The following is a 27,604-nucleotide window of genomic DNA, read 5'->3' as shown; positions in this document are numbered from 1 at the left end:
TGGGCATGGAAGTAGAGACTGAACATTTTTTTATTTTTTTATCTGGAGATTGAATCACATGTCATTTCAAGTAATACCAAGTAGGAAAAGGCATGCGTCTTGGTCATCTCTCTGTGAACCAGAGGAGGATACTAATCATAATTGGATCAACGATCTATGATGAATTACAAGTGTGAATTATGAAATTATTATATCTAAAACGAAGGTTTACAAAAGTCGGGAATTACCAGATTAAATTCATATTATAGGTTCTTAATGCCTTATTAAAGACTCATTTTGAAATCTTGCTTATTTTTTGGCCATATTAGCTCATTTGGTAGATTATCAGATTTTAAAAAATCCATAAATGATTTTAATATTCTGCTGTAAAGGACATTTGATTAAAAAAACTGCAGCAAGAATTACACGAGTGAAGAAAAAAAATGGAGGTTAGGAAAACCAGTGTTGCACTTATGATCCAAATGGCAGGCAAGAACACTGTGTCCCCCATCCTCTGACTATGGGGGACATAATATTTTAAAGGACAAAGGACAATAGTGGATAGCACTTAATGAACTAGTAGTGCTAAAAAATGAGATATTCTAATTTTTTGTTGAAAGTTTTCCTACCTGAACTTTGTAAACTGCACTTAACATGTACTATCACTCTTTTCCCACGACACTTACATTTTGTAATAATTTTTTTATTATGTGTTCAGGTGCGTCATGCAGACAGAATATATGGATTACACGAAATTAGCTGCACTATGGAATTATTCATTTCTGATCATGTTCACATTTAACTTTAGTGCTCTTTCATTATCCGCCAGCATTTCCAGTAATAATTTACATTTATTTCAGAATTACTGTTCTTGAATTCAGTTCCTTTTGCCATTAATTTAGATTCGAAATAAATCATCATTGCTGTGGATCTAGCTTCAGCCATGAAAATATGTTAAACTAACTATTCATATATTATAGAAATTTGGCAACTACTAAAGTGACCATAACATACAATTTATTGTTTAAATGCAGACAAAGAGTGCTGCTTTTGCATAATTGTTTCACTTCAAATGCAGTACAGCATGCTGATGATGATCCTCAATTTAGTCAGTTATAAATAATGAAAGACTCGATACTGTAATTTATTCAGTTCACAAAGGTAGCACACTTATGTTCTTAAATTTGTTCCATTGACTTCCTGGATTGAAATCAAAGGGGGATCTACTTATGAGCATCTGTGTTGAGTAAATGCAGTAGAATAAGACCATTTAAAGCACTGCAATTTATTCATACTGGATTTATTTTGTCTGAAGTGTTTTGACTAGCTGGTAGTTTGGTTGCTTATACCAGTATGCTTTAAGGCAGTAATAGAAATGGGCACATATGACAGTTATCAATAACCACTTTGTGTAGTATGACAGGTTTGTGAATTAGTAAATTGAGTTTGATTGAAGCAGTTAGTACGCATGAATGGACAGATAAAGGTAGATAAAGTGATAAAGTATGAAAATTAGAATTTGCCTGACTTGATTTAATGGGTGAATTTTTATGATGTAACCAAATTTGATTATTATTTTGCGTGTTTGATCATTTGTACATCAATACTGCAAATAAATTACAAAATTAGCCATTCCTTGACATTTTGCAAGAAATTTCCAAAACCCTTGTTAAAATGAGAAAAAGCACTAGTCCCATACTATTGCCTTGGACAATTTTACTTGTCTGTCTTTGAAAATGAACAGTCGGGGATATCAGGCCTTGTTCAAACTTTGTGAATAACCTGATTTTACAGGAGGCGTGCATTGATTAGAGGTTTTAAAAAATCCAAGATCAAGGTTACAGGTATTTTAAGAAGGAAAGCAGTTTCCTCAGAATAACTAAAGTCCTGTGCCACAAGCCATGTCCTAACTTTGTAGATGCCTTCCATTATAGACCAGAAATATATCTCTGAATATTTTGGGTCAGTAGGTCAGAGGTCAAGGCTACAGACTGAGTGAAAAAATTGGTTTTGGCAAACTGATTTCACTCCTGTATATTTCATCGTGACCATATTTTGTGGATGTCTTGCATTAAAGACAAGCAAGACACCTATTGATCTTGGATTTGAAAATGCCCGGTATAAGAAGACTGGTGAAATGTTTCACATCAAAGAAGTATAATATTACTATTTATCACATGGTGTGCATATAATGTACACTCTTTTACATCTATTTAAAACAATTCTGCACCTTTGATCTCCTTGTAATGTGATGACTGCTATATATACTCGTGTACAAGTCAAATGAAGCCGCAAACAACAAAAACCCTGATTGTTATTGCAGAATATGCTTGCAGATCAGGGTCTGTGTAGTTTTACTCTTAACAACTGTATAGACCTGGCTTTTGATATAAAAAAAAGACATAGTTGTTTTTTTAAGATTATTTATAAATGTGACCCTTTTATTATTGATGCATTTTAAAGTTTAAAGTGTTCTAGTACAGTAGAACCTGTCTTAAAAGACCAACCTATCTGCCAAAAAATATGGTCTCATGACAGGTCATAACACTGTATAATCACTACATCTGTACTGGAGAGCCTGGTATCACAAGGTGATAGCCTATCATAGTGTCTTAATAGACAGGTTTTACGGTATAAAATTTTTCTCTTGCAAAACTTTTCTTGCTGAATTTGTGACTGTCAGTTGTAACAGGCTATTATTTATTTACTTTTAAAATGTCAAACTATTGACAGTATATCATTTTGCCCTCAATATGATGGCATCATCAAAGGTCATGTAGAAGAGTCCAGTTAGTAAATGTAGATATATGCGATCTGACAGGGTTTGTTTACACTGGAATATTTTGTATACCTATTTTCATACAAACATGACCGCAACATAACAACTAAAGAGCTGATGAAGTTGAGTGTTGTTGTATTTTACTATGTTTGTCATGTCAGTTTTAGTTTTGAAAACTATACATGCTGCAGTCTGATTAAGCTTGACTGTGCCATAAAAATTCTAGTTAAATAGTTTTCTTTTGGATAGATCACTGACAGAACTTCCTGTGAAGGAATTGTCAGGATAATGGTAATGCCAAATATTCTTGTTTTTAATCCAAAGAGGTCAGTGTTACTTATTGAAATTGTCACACCAAAAATACCACTTTATGATGTCATTTTGAAATTATCTATCTTTTCAGCGCCTGGAGAGATGTTTCAGTATAGTTTGCAGTTTGACTAATGGCCTGTCAGAGAGAGAAGCTAATAATGAACTCAACACTTACGTAAGTTTTAAAACTTCATTCGTATTTTTTTTGTACAGTACATATACATGTATTATGGGTGTTGGATTATCCACTCAATAATGTGGACATGGACAGAGGGGAGAAAGCATTAAGTATAGTCCTTTTCTGTGTATGGTCTGAGAAATTCATTTAGAATTTGTATTATCAATACCATCCATCATTTACTTTTGTTTTTACTTGTTTGGAGGGAAATGGAAATGCATTTACCAAAGTTGTGTTTTCTATTGTAAAGGAGGTTAAAGGGAATGACCTGCATCTTTCATTTCTTTGTTACTAGAAGTGTGCCTTAAAGAAATTGTAAATTTACAAAATGCAAAAGACATCTTTAAATTTGTGAGAAATTGAGAACTGCAACTATAAAATGTGTAAAACATATCCATACAGTATCTTTCAGCATTTGTTATTATTTCATTTTATTGAAATAAAACTTCCACAGATAACAAGCACTGGTGATTGTGTCATCATATCAGTGATGGTTGTTGTTTTATGAATGCCACAACAAACACAGTGTAACTGCTAGTTAAGTTGTGAAAAATTGTCTGTCATTGTAATGAATCTTATTCTGTCTTTTCAACCATGGAAATTTAGCAACAGCTTGAAGTTAATTGATTATCAAATCCATTCATGAATAATGTACATTAAGAAAATTTAAACATTTACACAACCATTGGAACACAAAACAATTCTGTTTGAACCTTATTAATCCTCTTTGCATACCTGAGCTGCCATTTTGTGCTAAACATAAGTTATTTTCATTATTGCTGCTTCTCTTGAATAGATAGATGTCAGATGGGGCGTTCACTACAAATACTACTCATGATTCATGATGTTTAGTTGGTCCTAAATGAAAATAACGCAGGTATGATGTCCGCCATGGCAGCCACCTGGAATATCTTCTTATCAATACTCCTTCTGAATTGATGGTCATATAAACATTAGGTTTTCACTAAATGACTTCATATGATGTTTAGTTGATCATACATGAAAATGGTGATCATGTGTAAAAAGTCAGTATAACTGCAACAGTGAACAACTTGAAAATCATGTTTTTGCTACCCCTTCTAAATGGATGGTTATTCAAAATAAAATTTAGTTTCACTAAAAAGACTTCTATTGATGTTTAATTGGTCCTTTATAAAAATGGTGCTGATGTGACATCCATTATGGCCACCATGGTGGTCGTCTTGAAAATGTTGTTATTGCAACTCCATCCATCCCATCTGTACATCCATCCATCCATCCCTCTGCCCATGCATCAAAAAAATTATTAATGTTTGTTTTTCACCAAAAGACATGATATCTAGTTGGTCTGAGATAAAAATGGTGCTGATCTGACATCCAGTATGGCCACCACAATGATGCCATCTCAAAAATCATATTGAATAGTCATGGCAGTATGAGGTTTTCACTAAACGGCTTCTTATGGTATCTAGTTGGTCATAAATGAAAGTGGTGCTGATCTGACTATAGCAGTCGTCATGAAATATTTCATAAAAGACCTTTATTTATTTCAGTTAAAGACTTTTTATAATGTTTAGTTGGTCTTAAATGACTGCCAGTGGCTATTTTAAAAATCTTGTTATCACTATTCCTCCACATGGAAAGTCATATTGATATAGTGTTTTCACCAGAAGACTTCACATCATATCTAGTTAGCCCTAAAGAAAAATGGTGCAGATCTGGTGTCTAACATGCAGGGATTTACAAATTTAAAAGTCAGCTGCCCCAAATATAATACTCCAATATGATGTTAAAAAAATGAGATAATATATGGGATATTTTCAAGAAATTATATTGTAATTATTTTATTTTTGTTTCCTTGGCACACTAAAACCATATACCGATACTTAAAGTTATGAAAAAATACATAATGTAATATAATATGTTGATAGATATGTATATGAGAAAGGCTTAGAATGCAGCATCAGTATATCTAGAAGAGCAAAAACTCCTAAATGTGGCGATGTGCCATGTGCTAACATTCTTTTGATATATCACAATAATATAATTCCATTGGTCTTTGACTGAATTCACTCTAATTCCAAATTAATGATTTTGTCGAAGAAGTATTATTGAGCGTTTTGTAATTTCAGTGAATAATTTAAATAAATAAATCCATCCTAATTGAAAACTGGACACAACAATAAGACTGATTCCACTTCTGATGTTAAGGTAGGAACAAGTAATTTTTCATGCAAATAACACAATGCCCTAAGTGTCCAGGTCACAGCAACGAATACTAATTCTTTGATTTGAATTCTTGTCCATAGCATACAAATAAGATATTATAATGACACATTAATGGAGCCAGGATGTAGGCCAGTCTCCTGGTTAGAACATTCAAAGTTGTAAACAAGTTTAGGAATTTCAAGGTGAAAAACTATATCATACATTCAGACAGAAGTAAGCATGTTTACCTCCATTAATAATGATCTGAATATTTAATTTATAATTATAGAGGAATATTAGCTATAAATTCATACCACACTATACTGTGACCATTAGACTCAACAGACTCTTTTCTTTACTAAGTTTAGTACCTGGCCTCAATTGTAAAAGTCCATAGTGATCAATATTTTTAATCTGCGAGGGCATTCAATAATCAGGATTAAATAAACATATGTTAAACAAAATCAGCATTAAATTTTAAAACAATTTATATTTAATTGAAACTGTAAATCTGCATACATGACCTGTATTACTTTTTTTCTATTATGCTTGCTGGTGGCAGTACTTTTAGAAATAAAGACCAATGAAATAAGTTTGCCAAGTGAAATTTGTGTTTCAGTTTTATCATTTAATTCAGTTTCGGTGTAATCATCATAAATGCAATATGCCCTCTTGTATCCTGTGTTTTGATCTCTTACTTGTGTTGATTGTATTGGTGCAGTCAGTTTAAAGTTGACATGCAAAGTTTATCACATTAATTAGTCTTTTCTATGAAAGCAACTAAAAGGATATTTATTGTGAATCTACCTGCATAAGAGCTAGTCATCACTATTTTGTGTGTCAAGTCAACTCATTTCAATGGACTATTTGAGCACTGCAAGCACAGGTAACATAATTGAAGTATCTAACATTAATCAGTGGTTTTTCACGCTCATTAGCAAATGTGACCAACACAGCAAAGGAACAATGCAAAAGGCTTACGAGTTGCATTAAAAGCTTAGTTTCACAGATAGGGTTTATTATGGAGAAGTGAGTTTTAAAATTTATAGTGAACTTAAAATTTCCAAAATTGGCATGCAGAGCTTTGCTTTAAGGATGAACAGAAATTTTGGCTGTGACTTGCAATGAAATATCAGCATCAGTAGTTTTCAAATGTAACATTTTTTTTCTAGCTATATTATGAATTAATAATAACACTAAAATGTATTCACGTTCATGAAGAAGTGTTGACATAATACAGAGTTTTTGCTGACTGACATGTTGAAACCACTTGGAGTAATGTTTTTAATGATGTTTCATTAATTAGACATTGAAAATGTAGGTAATTTATGCTTCATTAGTAAAAGCTCTTTACTGATAATTATTCCCCCACTGCAAATTTTAAATGTATATTCAGCCACTTAAGCCCACACCACCACAGCCTCTTCCCAAAGTAAATGCCCTTCCCTTATGTAATTCTCCAGAGGTCCCTCAGAAACTTGTTCCCTCATTTATGCCACTGTTTTTTTTTTGACCCCATTGTGCACAAGTTATTGAAGGAAAGGTATATTAGGTTTTAAAGTTTTTATGCATGCCCAGGAGGCTGAGCTTGAGGCTGGGAATGGTTTTTGTATAATTTAAAATAACTACCAAATTGAGACTAATATGTCTAAGAATGTTTTGGGGGTGAGATGTGATTACTGACCTAAGTATTGATACATATCAGTTGAAGTGTTTTAATTAGGATCCAGGTCATGCTGAGGGGCATAGAGTTGTTGACCTTGGATTTCAACTTAGAAACCATTAAGATCCCCACCATATAACTCGACATATATGTACTTTTATTGGGCTTGGATATATAACCTTAGATGTGGCCACATGGTCTGTTATCACCGCCATGGACTTGGCACCTGAGTTATAGCATGCAAGTTTTGTATTGAGATTAACATCCTATATGTATATACACTTACTGGTGAAGGATAAAACTTATTTATTTACATAGAGGAGGAATGGAGAGTAGTACCAGGAAAAGAAATGCAGTAAAAGCTTATCAATATTTTATAATTATAATTAGCCCCCCCCCCCCCCAAATTTCAATGTGCAGCTGACTTTAACTGTGGGGTCTATGCATACCCCCAGTAACTTATCTCCTAGGTTATACAGACAATAAATCAAGTATTTTTGCCAATGAAACAGGAAGAAGAAAACAGAACAGCAATTGCAGCTAGAAGGTCAACAGAATGCAGGCTGAAAGCAAGCATCTTTGCTGGCCAAGGTTCTAATGTGTTAAACCTATCAAATCCTTGGTGGATTGTAGAGATATTTCAGAGCTTTGTCCTAGTGACATATATTGGATTTCATGAGTTATCTCCCTTAGTATGTAATCCCAATTAACCAATAGCATGTAAAAGCGGTACATTGTATGTTTGCTGAAAATGGTTGAGGCATTTGACTTCAAAAGGATTCTTTGTAAGTTTAACATCAAAAGGATGACTATATGGCAGAGAGAACCGTTACATGTATATTTAAGGGAAAGGATGTATTTGTACAAATACGGACCAGCAGTAGAAAATTGCTTATTTATGAGTCCATTCCAGGTGTGTGCTCCACTTGTCTCGATCTTGTAGGAACAGTGTTCATGTTTAAACAACTTCATTTAAATTGAATGTGGTGGCTTGCCACTGCATCAAATGAAATTCACAGACCAGAAGCACTGAAATATCTTAGCAATCTGCCAAGGTGTAGATAGGCTGAAAGCATCAGAACCTTGGCTAGCAAAGATGGAAAACAAGGGAAATACAGAATGAATGCAATTAAAATATTAAAAACATTTTGAAAAAATGGAGATGTGCAAATGCAGAATTCAGAACAGTAAATTATGGATAAAAATGGAACAGAACACACCTGCATTTCATGAAGGAATTTGAAATTCAGTAAATTTTGGCCCAATAAGATTTTTTATATTTTTAACTCAGCTGGTCATAAGTTCAAGTGAGTGTGTTGCATAGCCCTGCATCCCTTGTCCATTGTCTATCAGCAATTCCATGTTATGACTCTGGGGGCCATATTTGTGATCTGATTTTGGTCGAATTTTAAATATACAATCAGATTGCATTAGAATTTGATAATGAATGTGCTAATGTAGTGATCTTGCATCAGATATGCTAATCTTGTTACCACTTTGAAGGCAATATTTCTAATCAGCTTTTGATCACACTTGAATACATGCTTATTATCAAGGCGTTCATGGACAGTTTTCATTAATAGTGGGATTTACATGTACAGATATGCAGCCATACTAGAAGGACACTTCATGCATGACATATTCTGCATTATGATCCCTTGGTCACTGGCTGGCATGGAAGGTAGGGTGAGGTAGTATGATGATGGTGGTGGTTTGGAGAATGCAGTGAATAGTATGTGGATTAACATGGGGAAATCTTTTGCAGTTCTAGTTCCATTTTGTATATATTAGCCACAGGGTTTTATGGGTTATCTGTGAAACCTGCACTGTAAAAATAATGGCCTTTTGTATTCCAGGTTTGTAAAGGAGCACCCCAGCATGAGGAGATTCAACTGGGATTGCTCAACAGCATCCTCACTGATCCACCTGCAGCTCCAAAGGTAAAACACAGATAAACAGAATTGTATATCAGTGGAGATGGAGACAATCAAGCCTTTTTTTAAAAAATGTTTCAACCAGGATTTTGCCCCTATATACACACATATGCACACACACACACGGTCACTACAATGGGACTCCATCATAGAGCTTTTGAGGTGCAGATTGTGCAGGAAGTACAATACAGCTATCTCACATTATAATGCAGTACATACAATAGGTGTCCATAACTGATGATCACATTGTGTACTGAACTGCAATGTATTTATGAATAGTCTAATGTACCTAACCATGGTATGATAGGAATTGTCAAATTGTATGTTAAATATCAGTGATTTGAAATGGAACTAATTGTAAAACACTTAGCTTCATGTTTTGTTTTTTTCGTCAACCCTTTCTTTTTATGCAGTTTGGGTCATGGTGTCAGTAGTGGTGTAATATTATATCTTGAATCACATTATGACAAGGCAAATTATAATTGCACTGGAGTATAAAAAAATAATTTTATTGCTGATATTTGATACTGCAGAAAATGTTATATTGTAAAGAATGTTTCATTAAGAGGTTATTTAACATCTCCAAAAATTAAAAGTTTACATGGCTTTTTTATTCTCATGAGAATGATGCTAGTCTTTTATTTTTCTTTAGGTAAATAATCCAAATGAATATCTTTTTCTTAAACAAAAGTAACCCTAAGGAGTACCAATTCCTCCATTAATTTGAAAGTCAGAACCTGCATGCATGCATGTCTGTAGTGGTTATGGAGCAGAAGAGATTATGGATGACCAATTGACCACCTGTCTCTTGTTCATCTTTTAGTGAAGTTTTTGTTCGCTCCTACTTTAAAACTTCTTGAAGTGTTGCCATGAAAATTTAAACACTCATTATGCTCGTATTCTATTTGGTCCTAAATAAAAATGGTGCCACTAGAACATCCAATATGGTCACCATAGTGACCAGCTTGTAAATCTTGTTATGCTACATCTGAATGGATGGTCATATTAATATGGACTTTTGACTGAAAGACCTCTATTACTGTTTTGTTAGTTCTCAAGAAAAAAAATGTTGATCTTAACACCCAATAGGAACGCTATGGTGGCCATCTTGATTTTTTTATATTGCTGTTCCTCCTGAATGGAAAGTCATATCAACACGGGGTTTTCACCAGTAGACTTCTTAAGATTGCTCGTTGGCCCTAAATGAAAATGATGTTGCTTCTTTTAATAACAGATATAGTTTCAATACTCGGCGTTAAATACAAGAAATCTTTTATCTTTGATTCCTAGAAACTCTTTTCGTTCAGTAGAATGTCATTTGTCACAAAAGACTTGTTTTATCACTTATGTTTTTCTGGATCTGTACAGTGAACTGAGAGCATATTAATGCCGTACAGTCATACAAATTTCATGTCAGCCATGTTTGATCCAATTTGTTGTCAGTGAGAAATGGTAGAAATGAGTAAAATACGTACCCAGTTACAATAACATTTTCATAGACTTAATTTTAAGTATGTCATGGGCTTCAATTTCTGCACATGAACTGCACTTGGGCTGATGTTTGTATATGCCAGGTTCTAGTAATGGATGATTCATGTACATTTTTATGTTAATGGGAGTTATTTTTATATCACTTTGAACTAAATTGACCAGAAGTTGTTTTTTGTGTGTAAAAAGCATGTGACTACCTGGATGAAAGGATACATATAATACCTGATTAATGAATTTATACATATATGTATTGACCTTGTGATATATGTATCATGATGCTGCAACATTTGGAGTCTGCAAACACAGCATATGTCTTGGTGACCAATACTAGTGGTAATTTTCAGTCAGTTGGTACATGCCATCCTGAATGTAAGTCTTGGGACAGTATTAAAGCTGGGACACCCCGAATTATTTTCATAAATTTTTGCTCATAGTCTGTTACAGTTGGGACATGAAACGAATAAAAAAAATTTATTGTATTATGTCTTTGGTCACCTTAGATAATTATTTCCTACTTGCCAATCAGCATGTTTAACCACTGTTATAAATTATTGGATGGAAATGCTATGAATTAATATAAAATGTTTAAAAAATCAGTAGATATATTTAATTTTCTTGTGTTTTTATTACGCATGGCATTGAACATAAGCACGATACTGTAGCCATACAGACAATAACTTCTTTTGCTGTAATTTGCCATTGTCAGTTTATGCATTATTGCATTAAAATTGTCAGAAATCACCAGTAATTACACTGAAAATTTTAAGTTGCTCCAAATGAAGCATAGGCACCACCACAAAAAAATTAAATGTTTCTAAAATAAGGTTAAAAAAGTCTCAGAAGTAATGCCTTAAAAATCTCGGTAATTATAATGCATTTGTAGTTTACTAAATGATGTAAGTGACCTTAAGCAAGTACATATTTACTTTGCTATGGCAATCATGCTAATATATGTAAAGGGAGAGTGCACACTGAAGACCAATACCTGTGAAAGCTACACATTTGGTATATGATAAAAAAAAATCTTCAGAATTTTGAAATTTAAGAACGAGTTTGAAAGTTTATGAATTGTAATGTGTTGTTTTGCATATGAGAAAGAGAAAAGAATGGATTGTGGACTTTGTATGCACGAGAGAGATGTAGGGCAAGTGGGGGGGGAGATGGAAATATGGATAAGGCATGTATTATGTTTTGGAGAAAAAAAAGCATTATTATTAAGTTTGAAAAATGTTAATATGGGTTATGTGTACACTGTAGAAACATACCCTGGAATTAAAACAGGGATAAAATATTCCTTTCTTATCACATTTCACTGACTGTCTTGTTGGCTCTATAGGAATTCATGATAAGTAGTGGTCTCTCATTCTGTATGTCTTTCCTTCCTTAGCAACTTCGGCATTCTATCCATCCATTCATTTCTCCTGTACATTTACAGCCCTGTCCTTTGATGCCATTTAACTCACAACACCATCATATATAAGTATTGATGTTATCACTTGTCCAGTTGCCAAAACAAGAAGTTTGTTTTGGTCCTCTGTTTTGTGAATACAGTCATTTACCTCTTTTTATGTGGCGTTTTTCCAAGAACAGGGTGTTTCATCCATGTTTATTATCGAGTCATCCAAGTCATCTTCATTGCATTTCTTTATCAGAAATTTGTGGAGAGAAGACATTTTCTCTGCTGAATCCTCCAGTTGTGCCTTTTCATGAACAAAGAGGCTCATACACAACTTTCATTAATATCAGCATCTAGCCATGTATTTTCAGCGAGCTTGTTTAGTATCAGCACATATCCCTTCATTAGGCACTGGGATTTTCAAGTTCCATTGAACAAGTACCCACTTAGGGCTTTTATTGTTAAAATTTTTTTTCCATATGTAAGATGCCTTCCACTTCCAAATAAGTGTGCCAATTTGGTTGTATAAGGTTTTATTATTTGTCTGTGTACTTGGTGTTACATTAGGCATTGGTTTTCATCTACGTATTTTCACATCAAAATGAGTGAATTATGAAGAAAATAATGCACATGCTGCAGTTAAAATATTCATATTACCGATTCTATTCATAAAACACAAATTTGTATTTACATAAGTTTAAGTTTTGAAACACAAATTTGTTTGTTTTTTCATCAAGGGATAACTTGTGGAAATCAGGCCTTAGTAGTTGCCAACTTACTCGGGAAAAGGCTAATGGTCAATTAGCTATCAAAACACGTGCCTGTGAATGTGCAAGAGTTGGTTGTCAGCGCAGTTTATAGCAACACCAACTATTTGATGGCTTTTTGCCTTGAGGTATAACATAACACTGGAATTAACTTGGCCAAGGCAAGGGGGCATCTCAAAATGGATGGTCATTCTGTGTTCCTCTAAATAAATCACAGGGCAAAGTCATTTTCACTTTCCTAACAGACTAAGACAAAGTTGACACTGGTAGTGTGACCCCTGAGAGTTATGTAAAACTTGACAGAATATTTAATTATGAAAGTTATAATAATAATAAACATGGAATGCTTTAAGAAATCTATTAATTAAACCTTTTCTACCAGAACTTGTGGTAAATTTATGTAGTGAATTCTTGGAATAGGAAATTGTATCATTTGCCTATAATAATAAAAATAATATTAATAATAATAATAATAACAATAATTTATTATTATTATTATGGTATTTGATGCATGGCATTTCCTTTCAAAAACAGAAGTTAAAAGATAAATCTACATTTGGATGTCACCTGTATACAAAGGCCAGTTTGGCCTTTTCCCATTGGTGGCTGCTATTGACAGGTTTGACGTACTGAAATGCTTTTGCAGCCATAAACTTTTTTGTTTTGTGGAATGAAGCTGAAAATTTACAATTACTTGAGTGGCATTACTCAAATATCATTAGCATATGGAAAAGTGGCCTATATGTATCTCTGCAAGAATAAATTACATTTGAAAGTTGCTTTTTTGATGAAAAATATCTTGGGTTTTGTATATGCCACATTTCAGAGTTACCGTGACATGAATTTGACGTCTCGGGATGGCCTAACTTCAGTGCTGACAAAGATCAACCAGATAATCTTTGAGAAGTGGCTTAGACTTCAGGACACCAGCCGACAGCAGGTGAGCAGTCAGGGATCTTTATGTATGATTCTAGACTAGTATTAAAGCTTTGTCACATTTTAGCCCACATGACCAAAAGGTCCAGTAAGTTTATGGTTAAGTCCTTTGTCCACTGTATGTTTGAAATTCTTATTTAAAACTTTTTTACAAAATGGTTCTCTTAACCCTGTTGTGGATGAAACCAAATTGTAAAACTTATATTTGACCATCAACTAATTTTTCTGTACATTAGATAACTCAGGAATAAATTTAAAACAAAAAAAACCTGGTGTAAATTCGACATGTGGCAAAGACCAGAATGTCATACCCTGACTGTACAGGACTATGGAAGATCTGAATTTGACTATCGCTCAGTTGTGTATGGATCAGCGTGTAAATCCAAGATACTTGATCGGATGCACCATTAGGGACTTTGACTTTGTGAACATTTGGAACATCCCCTTTAGAAGCCTCTTTGTTGAGTCAAATGAATCATCACTTTATCTCCAGTGAGAAAAGTTAGCTCTTGAATGTACAGCGAAACTATCCACTCATATCCATCTAATCCTGCCTATTATTTTGTTTGTATTTTACAATTAAATGATCCTGGTTGGGTATTTATCAATGTGTAAATTTTACCTATTCGCTCACAAAGTGAATAAAATCTGAAGGGCTTGTGTTAACGTTGTGAGTGATTAGGTAAAATTTATACATTGATAAATACCCAACCATAAGCATTATAATCCAATTTACTTCTTTCTGCCATATCACAGATTTCATCAACAGAACATTCAGTTTTAGATGGATTGAAGTTTTCTTAATTAGCCTTTTAACTGTGACAGAATACATAGCCAGATTTTCACTAGCCAAGAGGTGTTGATTCTTTATATAGTATTATAGTGTAGAGCAGGGGTGCACAAACCCTGGCCCACAGGCCGGATCTGTCCAACAAATGTGTTATGTCCAGGCAGATTAAAACAACACAGAAATATGTCCCTTGAACAGTAATTATATTAAAGAAATTAGTATTTGTGGCTCTTGAGTGGTCTTAGAAAATGCAGTTTGGCCCTTGACTGAAAAAGGTTGTGCACCACTGGTATAGAGTGTCAGAACAGGTCATGCCAGAGATACATCATGATCATTATTTTAACATATATAAAAATTTACTGCTCCTCTTAAACCAGTCGATTTCTTTTTTTGTAACATTATACTTGCGTTTGGCACGTGTTATAGCTTTCATTCTTGCTTTCTATGCATTTGGATCTATCAAAAGCAAAATCGTGTCCATTTTTATTAAGTCCCTTGCTCAACATATGACCCTGACCTTTAATAACAGCCAGTGAAACATTGTCAAAGCAAAATGCAATAATTTCTCAACATTGGCTATCAAAGCCTGCCATATGCTTTGTTTGAAAAAAGGAGTAAGTGTTGAAATACAGAAATAACTGTGCAATTACATTGTTTTAACTTCTGTTGGGTGATTTTAATCAGTGACTTGAACAGTTTTGGTTGGAAATAACAAAGGTGTGTTGGTGTGGTTTGTTATTATTATGGTGTAAATGTTTATATAGATAAAGCTTCACTTAAAATTACCTGGAACCAAAAGTAGTCTGCTGAATTTACCCATGTATAAAAAATTCTTCATCAGTTTCACTTGACCTTTTATATCCAATCAGATTGCAGAAAATTCTGTTGATTCATAACAATTGGAATTATTATTATTTAATCTTCAGAAATGTGTGAATAAGACAGGAGTCTTGCATGGTGACAAGTTTAGAGAACATGATGTTCTGGGTTGATATTTGCACTGTTTTCCTTCCCACAAGGCATGCTGGGATTAAGACACTTGCACAAAGTGCAATAATAAACATTTGTATGCAGAGTTGAACTATAAAGACGATTATGTTCATTAAGATGTGTATTTGTGTTATATCAGATAGAAGTGGTTTGGTATCATCATTGTATCAATAAATACCAATATCTATCTGGCGTTAGTATATGACTATTCAGGATATAATACAGGATGATTGTAGAATAAATCATGAACTATATAAAAGTGGTTTCTTCTCAACATGAGCATGTGGGTATGTGAGAAAGCTTGCCAGTAGCTTCTTGTGGGTCGGTGGTTTTTTCTTGTGCTGAAAAATGGCGTTATACCTGATAACAACAGCAACAGTTCTCAACATGAGCAGTTTTTGCGTTTGAAGGTTTACCTCAAAGAATTATTAATCAAAGTCAGATGTGTATATGAACATTTAAAAGAAAGACCAAAAAAAAGAAAAAAATGTTTCAGTTTGTTTAATTCAGCTATTTTATGTTAGGTCTTGGCATTAATAATAATAATAATAATTTGGACTTAGTACAGTGTCTAATCTTTAGAAGCTCTAAGCACTTTACAGTATTAGATAATACATAAAAACATTTATGACAAGATTACAACAACAAACACAATGAAATTACAAAGCAAAAACATGCTGCTAATTATTAAGGAAGTAAACATTTCATCTTTAAGTATGTTCTTGAAATTAAAATCAGTGACCTTTTGTTTAAGATCTTTGAGCAATTTATTATACATAGCTGGGTCCTGGTAAACAAAAGAATGTTGTCTGTATGACTTCACTGAGCAGTGGGAAGAATGAGATGACGAGTGTTGGAGGAGGAGCATAAGTTTCTAGATGGGGTGTATGCATGGGTAAGGTCAGATAGGTATAAGTAATACAGTGAGACAAGTGATGTTTGCATGTGAGTATCTCTGAAACATTTAATACATACTATCATTATGTGTATCGTCATACAACATAGCTGGTGGCATCCGGCTCTAGTCTTAGTTATCCCAATTATATTATGCTCTTGTTGCAATTTCAGATGATCTGGTTTATCCGAGAGCTAGTGAAGAACTCTGTCCTTGGTACAGATAGTGTAGTTCATAACATGATGAGACAAGTAGCTGGTGAGTGGTCCAGAAAAATTATATTGGCATGACCTTTTAAGTTTTACCTATGTAAAAGTAGATGAAGGATTGTACATTTGAATTTTATCACAGAGGTTACATAGCTGCAAAGTGTCCTGTTTTTCCTGTATTTGGGACCTGAATACAGGTGTAAGTTTTTCTTGCTAAAACTATGTTTTTTAATATATACAAAAAATTATTAAAAATTTTGTTGCTATTTTCTGTTTATAACGGGCACTGGGTTCCATTCTGATAGAAATGTATCACATGTATATAGGAATAGAGTTCTAAAATATGATTGGTTCATTCGAAATCGCGGCTAGCATGCCTGTCTTTACTGCCATATTGGATTGCACAAACAGTTGCCGCTGTTACTGTATCTCATCTTTGTAATATTGAACTTCTTATTATGTTGAAAAGAAAAACAGAATATTCAGAATTTTCTCCGGGAAAGACAGGAAAATAGAACTGGAAGGACAATAATGCTGTCTTGTTTAGATTTTTGGAAACAGCTAGTAAATGAGAAAACTTTACATTTTGCAAATTGTGTAATGTGATTTTGCTATTGTGCATGGAGGTCCCCATGACATACAAAAGCCTGAAAAAGCTAATAAACATCAGCTTGCTGCTTCATCATCAACAACTCAACCTGAATGTAGAACGTGTATAGATACCAGAGGGAAAATTGACATAATTCGATCAAAATTTGGTGTATTAAATTTCTTTTAGAAATGAACCTTTCATTTACTAGTGTTGTTGGCAATTTATTTCAGACATATTTAACAAACAATAAAATTGCAAAGGATTACTTGTATGCTAGAATAAAAACAGTTCAGTGAGAAAATCACATAATTCAGATCATCAGTGAAATATATGTACATTGGAATCGATAAAAACTGGAAGATCAAAAACAAGGTGTGAAAAAGGCTCCTATAACAGCTTGTGTCTGAGTGTGTTACACTCTTGCACTTTCTAAATGGGCTCCTGAATGGAACATGGTGCCTGTTTAGAAGGTGCAAGAGTGCAGTGCATGCATCTTGGACATTAATTATGTAAGGTACTATCCTACTTTATGGATGATTGTAGATGTAAATAGTTACAGTTAAATGTTCTGAAGAGATTTTCACAATTCCTGTGCAAAGTTTCAGGAATTAATGCAAGATTTGATTTAATTAGTGACAGCTCCTGAGTTAGAGGTATATTTTTGTCCCCCACAAATGGATGCTTATTCCCAAATTATCTTCACGCAGCAAGGGGTGTACAGAATTGTGTCATTTTTTTATGTACGTGGGGGTTATGTCTGGGTGTATCTGTGGACAGCTTTAGTTAAAGTTTTTCTGCCACGTGTAGCTCATTAACTACTTTTGTGATTCACTTCATATTTCAAATATAATATCATATTCTCCCCTTCTTTAAGTACCACTCCTGCCCCTGTGTGGGGCCAAGGGTCAGGAATGACAATGGAGACGCATTGTGGTTAAAGTTGTTTCCATCATTTATCTTTGCACCACCCCTTTATTAGTTCACTGTGGAATAAAACATCATCACATACACCACTGTTGCCAGTATCACTCCTCTGGCTATATGGGGTCAGTATTTATATCGTTTTTTAGCACCTGTAACTCAATAATCTCTTACTCTATTTACTTCACAGTTATGTAATATCACTCACTAACCATCTGTAATTGTTATTCCTGCCAATGGATGGGGACAGGAGTCAAGAAATATAATGGAAACAAATTTCAGTTAAAGTCATCACTTACTGTATAATCCCTTTTTCAGTTTGCTTTATGTTTGAAATTTAACATTATCATTTACATCTGTTCTGTTAATACTACTTTTGACCCATTTGAATTATATCGGTGAAACATTTTGGTTAAAATTGTTTTCCAACACTTGTTCTCATCCTTTTATTTCCATAACTCCTCCACCACCAGTTCTTTTTATGTCTACAGTAACATGTCATGGTATTCACTGTCTGTCAGTACAGTCCCTTCTATTGGGTTTTGTTCAGGAGTGGGTCCAGGATACAAGAATTATATTGGGGACACTTGTTTTTGTTATAAAAAAAATTTCCATGACCTAATTTCACATAACCCTATGCCCAGTTTACTTCATATTTGTGATACAATATCATTACATACACGCGTTACAGCAGTACAGTTCCAATCCCATGGAGCTATGTGGTTAGTCACTGTAATGTCAGTGTCATGTATGATACACCAAAGCTTTAGTTCTAAATTGATAACAAATAATATATACTTTTTACTCACATAAAAAAAATACCGCATTAAAAAAATGATTTTTGAGAGACAATGTTTTTCAGGCTTAAAATTGCTGATTTTGAGACCGATTTTGTGTCTGGGTTTTAGGCTCATTGACCTTAGATTTAAAGCAGACTGGTCCAGACTGCACTATGACAGATGAATCTTTGCAAAATGTAGGATATCTTGGAGGTTAAGAGCAAAAAGGAGATAAAAATCGTGGGTCTAAATGGCAACAAGAAGTTCCGTTTTCACCATTTTGTACCTGTTTTTGTGAAATAGCCAATTGAAAACATCTTTTATATATTGAAACATCTAGCTAAATGAAAATCTCTCAGAAACAGATGAGTTTAGATGCATTCAAAAGTAAGAAAAATTTACTTTCTGCCTGCATTTCAGGTGAAATTGAAAAGAAACTCCAGGTTCGATGAGTTAAGTTCTTTTTCCTGACTTATCTTTCCATAACCAATTCACTTCATGTTTAAAATATAGTATACATAACAGTTTTGATTCCTTCTCTAATATAATGGTCCCCTTCTGACAAGACCACCCCTTTTTGTGGTATTTATGTATACTGTTGTTGTTCCCTGGGTTATGTCCCTTATTGGGGTGATTGGATCACCGTTTCCAGACATCCCTGTCTCCCTAAATCACAGCTGCCCCATGGTAAGTCCAGAGGTCAAGAAGTAGAACAGAGTAGTAGTATTAATAGTAGTAGTAGTAGTAATATTGTTGTACAGCCTTCCAGTTCAATGCATATTTGAAAATAACATGATCACATTCTTACCGATGGTCTTGTATCATTTCTTCTTTTGAATTCCATCCTTTGATGGGACCATTGAGTCAGAAGAGATTGTAATGTCATAAAAGGAAATATTTGTATCTGATGCATTGACAATCCCACACTCCCATTAAAAAGATAAAAAACCTGTAAATGTACACTGACTCATTTTATGAATTATCAGTTAGTGAACTTTTGCACTATACATTTGAAAAATTGTTACCGCCTTTTCATTATGCATAATTAATTTTCACTACAACAAAAGCAAGGAAGGCCAGTTACATATAAATTGCCCTCCATGTCCACCATCCCTTGCACATCTAGTGACCATCTTTGTACATGTACTGTTTCTTGTGCATACTGTACCAATGAAGTTTTAATTAGTACTGTTCATTTCAGATGAATTAGTGTTTATTATAATAAATAATTACATATATGTTTACTATATTTTTACTTTCCATTACCATGATTTATATACTATATGCGTTATCACAGGTCACCTCTCTCTAATTATTGCCTTTAAATTAATGGGAAATTAATTTTGTTTCACGAATTTTGTCTATTTTGTTTCACGAATTTTGTCCTAACAAATGACTTTTCAAGGAAATACATCCCAGTTGTATAATGAGGAGCCAAGTGTACTGTTATGTTATTGCTATGTTCTAGCATTTGCCTTTGTACTCTTTCAGGGGGTGATATTACGCCAAAGAATATCTGGTTAGCTGAGAATATCTTGGACATTTTGTCTGAAAACAAGTAAGTGCTATGAAAAACATACTGATTGATTACTTGCTTGGAAATCATTTGAGTTATGTATGTATGTGTGTGTGCATATATGTATGGCTCAAATTGTCATATGGTTAATAACAATCCTTCCAAATGCTCAGGATCCACATTATTAGCTATATCATCCTAGGAATTTACAGCTGTGTGCCTTTTCATAAGGATACAGTGAGGTAGCTGATCCTGACTGGCCTTAATAGGTATTGAACCCATATACTTCAATTATAAGCCTTTTGCTCAGCTGAGGTAACATGGCTCCCTTGAATTTTGTTTACAAATATAATTGGGAAGTATAATGTATTTGCCTAAAGAGCATCCATATTAATGATGCAAAGCACTTGAAGGAAAAAATATACATATTCACTTATTTGTACATTTTGGATGAGAAATACTCATGTATGAATAAAACTTTCCATTAGATTTTTTCAATGACAAATGCTTGTTAGAAAATCATGGCATTAGCTTGAAAATATTTTAAAAATAGGCACATATTAGGTTGAATACAGAATTATATGTGAAAACAATATAGGTGAGGATTTTTTTATTGTTGCAGAGTCTGGCTGGAAAAGTATCCAGCCCTACTGGCCACAGCAGTTTACACATACCTACGAATCATAATAGATCACACCAATCCAATGTTTTCAAACCTCAGGCAAAGGGAGGTAGAGTTTATTGCATCTTCATTGAGGGAAAAGGTGAGTTATGTCATTTGGTCACAGCTACTGTTTTGTATATTTACTCTGTATTATTTGTTTGCTTTTCTTAATGACTATATGTTATATTCATTTTGTTCTTGACCTTGTCCAAAATCAAGGTCACTGTATACCTGAACTGGAACATTTATTTTGTCAACAACACAATACATTACTAATATTTCTTTAAGAGAATAGGTTAAATATTCAGATCTTTATATTTGGAGGTAAACAGTTTTATTTGAATCGGAGTCTATAACATAGTTTTTGACTTGGAAATTCCTAAACTTGTTGACAAAGAGTAGGATGACCTACGTCCAGGCTCTATTATTGTGTCATAGTTTTTATATATATAATGTTTTAATTGAGAAATTTTTAGTTCTTGCCTTAACATCTTGAAGCAGCAGCAGTCATATTTTTGTGTTCAGTTTTTCATTTGGGTGGCCGAGTGGTCTAAAGCGCTCTTCGTTACGGATCACTGCCATCTCACCTCTGTCTGCGGCAGTTCGAGTCTAAGATTCAGCCAATGTGGGCATGTGAGAAAGCCTGCCAGTAGCTTCTCGTGGGTCGGTGGTTCTTTCCGGGGTTTTCCGGGTTCTTCCTCCACCATTAATACTGGCCGCCATGTATAGCCTATCGTGCTGAAAAATGGCGTTAAACCCCACAACAACAAAAATCATTTGGGTGGAATTATTTTCACCTTGTACATTCATCTTGACCTTCATTTCTGCAGCTATAATTTCAGTGATGTTCTGCACATTCTGGCTAGTATCATGCATATTCAGTGCAGCATTCACAGGTTTTATCAGGTCCAAAAGTGTCCTGAGACTTGCTTGACTAAATCTTGAATTTGTCAGCTCAATTTACAAATACACTGGCTGAATTCCAAGCCTATGCCAGTTTGGGATATTGTTTGCAGTAACTGCAAAACATCTCCTTCAGAGTCCATGAATTCAAGCCATAGACAACTATCAACCCAATGTGGCTGAACATTTCTTTGTCTGTTAGTTGTGTCATATTTGTCATTTTAGCTGCCACAGAGTCTGGCTTATATATCTTGGAATATTTACTTCAGACTCTGGCAGCCGTACATTTTATCCTTCCATGTTCACATGAACTTTCCTTCTCTGAATCTTCCTTATGGCTTTCCTTTCAAAAATAATGTAGTCAGCTCATTTTATCTCAACAGAAAAGAACACCTCATTTGGCAGTCTTCAGTATAATCAATGAAAAACAATAAAAGAGACCCCATACTCTAAAAATCAGTTCATAAAGTGGATTGAAATTAATGGGTGATCCCCTCATGACTATCGGTTGCACAAAATACATTTTAACCAAGACATTTAAAGCACAGCTGATTAATCATGCCGAATTTGTTCTTTTGAAGTGTTTTGATTGGCTGACAATTTGGTTGCTTATCCCATCGTAATGTCAAGCAGTAATAGAAGTCATGCTCATGTAGTATCCATGAACATGAATGAATAAATGGAAGTAGATTCAAGCATTCAGAACACCCAGAGGGCATGTCTGGCCAGATAAAGTGATTAAAGTATGAAAATTGGTGTTTGCCTGACTTGTTTTGAAACAGGAAAAAAGCACTTGTTCCAGACTTGCACCTTGGAAAATTTTGCTTGTCTGACTTCGCAAATGTATAGTCCCTGACTTCAGGCTATGTGATTTGATCAGTCCTGTCAAGGCAATATTTGATATCAAAGTACTTTAGTGATTGACTTAATAACCATCATATCTCACTTTGCAACATATCCTCTTTGGTACTACACTTTTCCTCAGAGGCAGTCTTAAAATATTTTGGAGGTCACACTGACCCTCAGGAAACATATCTCAGGAATCCATGGGTCTGTATATTCTCGGCTATTCTAAATGTTCTACTGCTGGTGAGGAGAATCATATTTATGAGTAAAACCCTTGTTCATTATTGCAGAAAACTTTCATTATTACTGAACACTTTGTTCATTATTACTAAGCACACTGTTCATTATTGCTAAACACTCTGTTTATTATTAATAAGCACTCTGTTTGTTATTGCTGAACACTGTTCATTATTGTTAAACACTGTTCATTGTTGCTAAACTGTTTGTTTAATATTGCTAAACACTGTTCATTATTCATAAACACTTGGTTCATTATTGGTAAAGAAATGTTATGGGTTCTGATTCTGCTATAAGTGCATCTTGGGATGACTTTATGGGTTATATGTAACATTGCTGAAAAATACCAGTGTAATAATATATAAAAGATTGTTCATAATGAAGGAGCAAAGAGCACTTTTATATATATATATATATATATATATATATATATATATATATATATATATATATATATATATATACATATATATATCTTGTTTTGTCATGACTGGTTTCTTGTTTTTATAAATTTCAGTGGAATGATTGTATGGTGATTGGAAGAGATTTGGTGCGATTACTGCAGAATGTAGCAAGAATACCAGAGTTTGAAAGCATATGGAGGGATATAATGCTAAACCCAACCAATCTGTCCTCAAATTTTACAGGTAAGTTATTGACGAAACTTACAAGATGGTCCTCTCAAGGTCCAAAAGGATTTATAAATATTCAGGTGTAACATGACCTTGTATTGCAATATATATATATATATATATATATATATATATATATATATATATATATATATATATATATATATATATATATATATATATATATATATATATATATACCTATGTACTTGGACCACTTCTGGCCAGCATTGAATTTGCCTGGCACAGTGATACACAATCCAGTCTAGACTACCCAGACCATTGAATTAGCCTAACACAATTTTCACAATAAAGATAGTAATTTTCCTGACAAAATATTCAGGATTATTTATAATTGTCATTAGTACACCAATTATCTGGACAGAGAAAAAAGACGTTATTTTTTAATAACTTAATATTTAGAAGCAACTGTATCTAGGTCAAAGGGTTGGGGTGACCCTCTGGGTAGAAGGGGGGGATGACCATATCTGGGTAAAGGGCTGAGGTTGATCATATCTGATTAAAGGAATGAGAGTGACCATATCTGGGCAAAGGGCTAAGGGTGAGCAGGGCCTCCTCTAGGCTTTGCATTTGGCAACAAATGCGAAAGAATTTTGAAAGTGGCGCTTTTTTATTACTGACTGGCGAAAGTCGCTAGTGACAAATTTGTATAAAGTAAATTTTAAAATTTTCATTGATTTAATCGACTCAGGCCACTTAATAGCTCTTTTCACTATCTATGGCATTCAATGGATCATGTTGGTAGGTGACAAATAAGATTTTATCGAACATGATTGCCGCTAACTGGAAGCTGTCATTCACTTTTGAGAAGCAATTAAATTTAATCAGTAGGAAATAAGGAATGACCGGGGGATATACTCTATTGTTCAACAGGCTGGCAAAAAGATTTGGTGTCATTTGCACATTTTAATATATGTTTATTGCAAACTGTGAGTGTGAGACATACTTGCTTGAGACTACTTAGTGTTTTAGGAATTATTTCCTTAGATAACACATTTTTGTGGTTTGAACTTAACTGAGTAACACATGATGATGTTACAAGGATGCCAGTTGTCAAATGTAAAGGGCCTGAGTTGCTTATATCAATGAAAAATTAAAAATTTACCTTATAAAACAAGTCTTTATCAGACACAAAGAAAATGGTTAATTTAGCTCTGAAAAACAAAGATTTATGTCCAGCTGCATCAGAGGCAGCTACCAGTTTACTTGTTGCCCTTATTTCTACTGTAGACTGTGAGAGGGGGTTCAGTCACCAGAATCTGATCAAAACAAACTTACGAAATTCTATTGGTATATCTACTCTGAAAAATTTAATGAGAATTTCTATTGATGGGCACAGTGTTGAGAATTTTGATTTTAGAAAGGCATTTAAGAAATGGTCTTGGAAAAAATGAGGCAGATATTGATGAAGTGTTCATAAAAACTAAGCAGTATTTTGTTTTATCAGTTATAAAGAAACATTCTTATTCATTCTTGCTTTTCATATGCTATACATTGAACTTCACATGTATATAATGGTATTGTTATATTTATTAATAATTATTCTTGAGCTTTGATATGTAATAAAAACATAAAAACTGTTTTATTGTCATGTTTATATAGATTGAAAATAGAGCAAATGTAATATTATGCATATATTTAAGTCTCTGCATCATGGCATAAAATGGCTTCTTTGGCTGAAAAGTGGCTCCAAATTTTTAAATTTGGCAAATTTCATGGCACAAAGAAAAATATTTCCAAGGGAGGCCCTAGGTGAGTATACCCAAATGGGTAGGGGTAACTATATCTGTGTAAAGAGATGAGGCTGACCATATATAGGTAAAGGGGACAAAACATGGTCTGATAGAATTGACAGCTTTAATGATCAAATAATGCGGTTTCAGGGTTTAAGATAACTCGCAGATTCTGATATCAACATTATAAAGAGCCCTGAGTGTATATGTTATTTAATGAATTCAAACATAAGTAGAAATGTACTGTTAAATATGCATAATGACCACAAAAGGCATGTTGTCCTTAATAACAGTAGTGTAAATGAAAGAATAATTTATAGGTCAATTTGCCATGACAACCATTATGTTTTTTAATGTATAAAGATTAGATTTAATTGTGTCTTAAACTGCTCTGTGTATGATTTACTCTTTTGTGATTAAAGTAAAAGGTAATAAAGCAATAAAATGCTTTGTTTGTCAGCTTTAGCTTTTCTTGTTATAAACCATCTAAGCTTATGTTGTCTGTTGTCCATCATATGCCAGTCAGTTTATTACTGCTAAACTGCTAGGACAATTGTTATGAAAACTTGACATGTATATTGGTTCCATGGTTTAGTTGGTTCTAAATGAAATAGGTGCTGCTAGGACTTTCATTATAGCCATAAAATTCAGGGGTGCTTCCCCCCTCCCCTTATCCCAAATGCCATCCCTTCTGCCCTCATTGCTCTCACCACTTCTGTTATCTGCCCCCATCCCCATGCCGTTCTGCTCTCCTTTCTCTTCCTTGCCAAGTCAATTAAATGCCTTTGAAACCTGTACTTTTTTGTATTAGTTCATATTGTATGCATAAATGTGTAAATTTCTGTTTTTACTTCAAAAAATCTTATCATAGCTATTAAGTTAAGTGGATGTGAAACTTTATTTAAAATTTGTCCCTGCAGTAAAAAAAACGGACCACTGTCCCAATGGAAGCTCCTTGGGCCACTGTGTTAAAAAATACCTTGCTGGAACAGTGGAAAACTACAGTTAGGGATGCTACTATTCTCCTAAATAAGTGGATGAAATACATTATACTTTTGTAAGTTTGTTTTGTTTTATAGGAATATCGCAGCTGCTTCAAATAAGGACTTCAAGAAAGTATCTGATTCATCGTTTGACACCAGACATGGAAACTAAACTTGTATTTCTTACAACAAAGGTAAATTCAGGTTTTACCAAAATTCTTTGCAAATATTTCTAAACATATTTTTGTTGAACTTAAGGTTGTGCAATCATTAATAGTTCAAATATTACTTTAATGTTGATAAAGTTTGGGTAGAACCTCATGGTAGAGAACCTCATGGTAAAGAACCTCATGGTATAGAACCTCATGGTAAAAAACCTGTATATAGCCTCATGGTAAAGAACCTCATATGGTATTGAGAGCTTCATGGTCAAGAAACTCGTATGGTATATGGCCTCATGGTAAAGAACCTCATATGGTATAGAACCTATTAGTAAAGAAACTCAAATGGTATAGAACCATATATGGTAAAGAACCTCATATGGTATAGAACCTCATATGGTATAGAACCTCATATGGTATAGAACCTCATGGTAAAGAACCTCATATGGTATAGATCTGCATATGGTAAAGATACAGTGAATTTAGAATGAAATTGGCTAATTGCTTAAAAGTGTCAAATTAAACCATTTTTACAGAATATGGTTAATGTACTTAATTATATAATAAAATGGACTTAATACAGTGCCTAATCTGTAGAAGCTGTAATTCTTTACAGTATTAGATAACACATAAAAACATACGACGACAAGATTCCAAAAACAAAAACCATGAAATTACCAAACAAACATGCTGACAATAATTAAGGAAGTAAACATTAAGTCTTTCAGTCAGGGTTCCCATGCTACCTGGAAATCGGGGAAAAAGTCAGGAGAAATGATAATTTTTTTCCTGACCATGAAAAGTCCTTGAATTTTGTAAATATTGATGTAAGTTAGGAAAAACCTCTGAATTTTTCTGCCATCACTTGGCGCCCAAAACAGTTACGTTATTGAGTTGTAACTGAACTGATCGTGAGTTAAATTTAACAAGTTGTGACCAGAATGTTTGGCGGTTGCAGTATAGATCATTTGGGTGCTTGCCATAAATGTCTTTGTTGAGTCAATCCAGATGCTTAATGAATTAGATTCAAGTAGTAGACATTTTTTATCAAAGACAGCTCAATATCCTATCTTTTTGTACATGGAAGATATGAAAACCAGTCTAGTACCA

The 27,604-nt window shown here is 33.8% G+C and overlaps 1 protein-coding gene across 4 annotated transcripts in view; it reads left to right on the top strand.

The window, feature by feature from the left end:
* LOC149801597 (integrator complex subunit 3-like) overlaps positions 1-27,604 on the top strand; it is a 129,839-nt gene that overhangs the window by 4,929 nt on the left and 97,306 nt on the right. For all 4 annotated transcript variants that reach the window (XR_016420693.1, XR_016420692.1, XM_089955853.1 and 1 more), the window contains exons 2-9: positions 3,162-3,245; positions 8,955-9,038; positions 13,513-13,626; positions 16,471-16,555; positions 20,290-20,356; positions 20,937-21,078; positions 23,482-23,611; positions 26,430-26,527. Coding sequence is in view for 2 of the 4 variants with exons in the window: in XM_089955853.1 (XP_089811979.1) it covers positions 3,162-3,245; positions 8,955-9,038; positions 13,513-13,626; positions 16,471-16,555; positions 20,290-20,356; positions 20,937-21,078; positions 23,482-23,611; positions 26,430-26,527 (804 nt within the window). In the remaining 2 variants the exon portion in view is untranslated. The remainder of the gene's footprint in view (positions 1-3,161; positions 3,246-8,954; positions 9,039-13,512; positions 13,627-16,470; positions 16,556-20,289; positions 20,357-20,936; positions 21,079-23,481; positions 23,612-26,429; positions 26,528-27,604) is intronic.

The sequence above is a fragment of the Sinohyriopsis cumingii genome, chromosome 4 (genome assembly GCF_028554795.1).
Source record: "Sinohyriopsis cumingii isolate HCF-2022 chromosome 4, ASM2855479v2, whole genome shotgun sequence".
Classification (NCBI taxonomy): domain Eukaryota; kingdom Metazoa; phylum Mollusca; class Bivalvia; order Unionida; family Unionidae; genus Sinohyriopsis; species Sinohyriopsis cumingii.
Note: the sequence above shows the minus strand (reverse complement) of the source record. Positions and strands in the feature narration are given on the sequence as shown.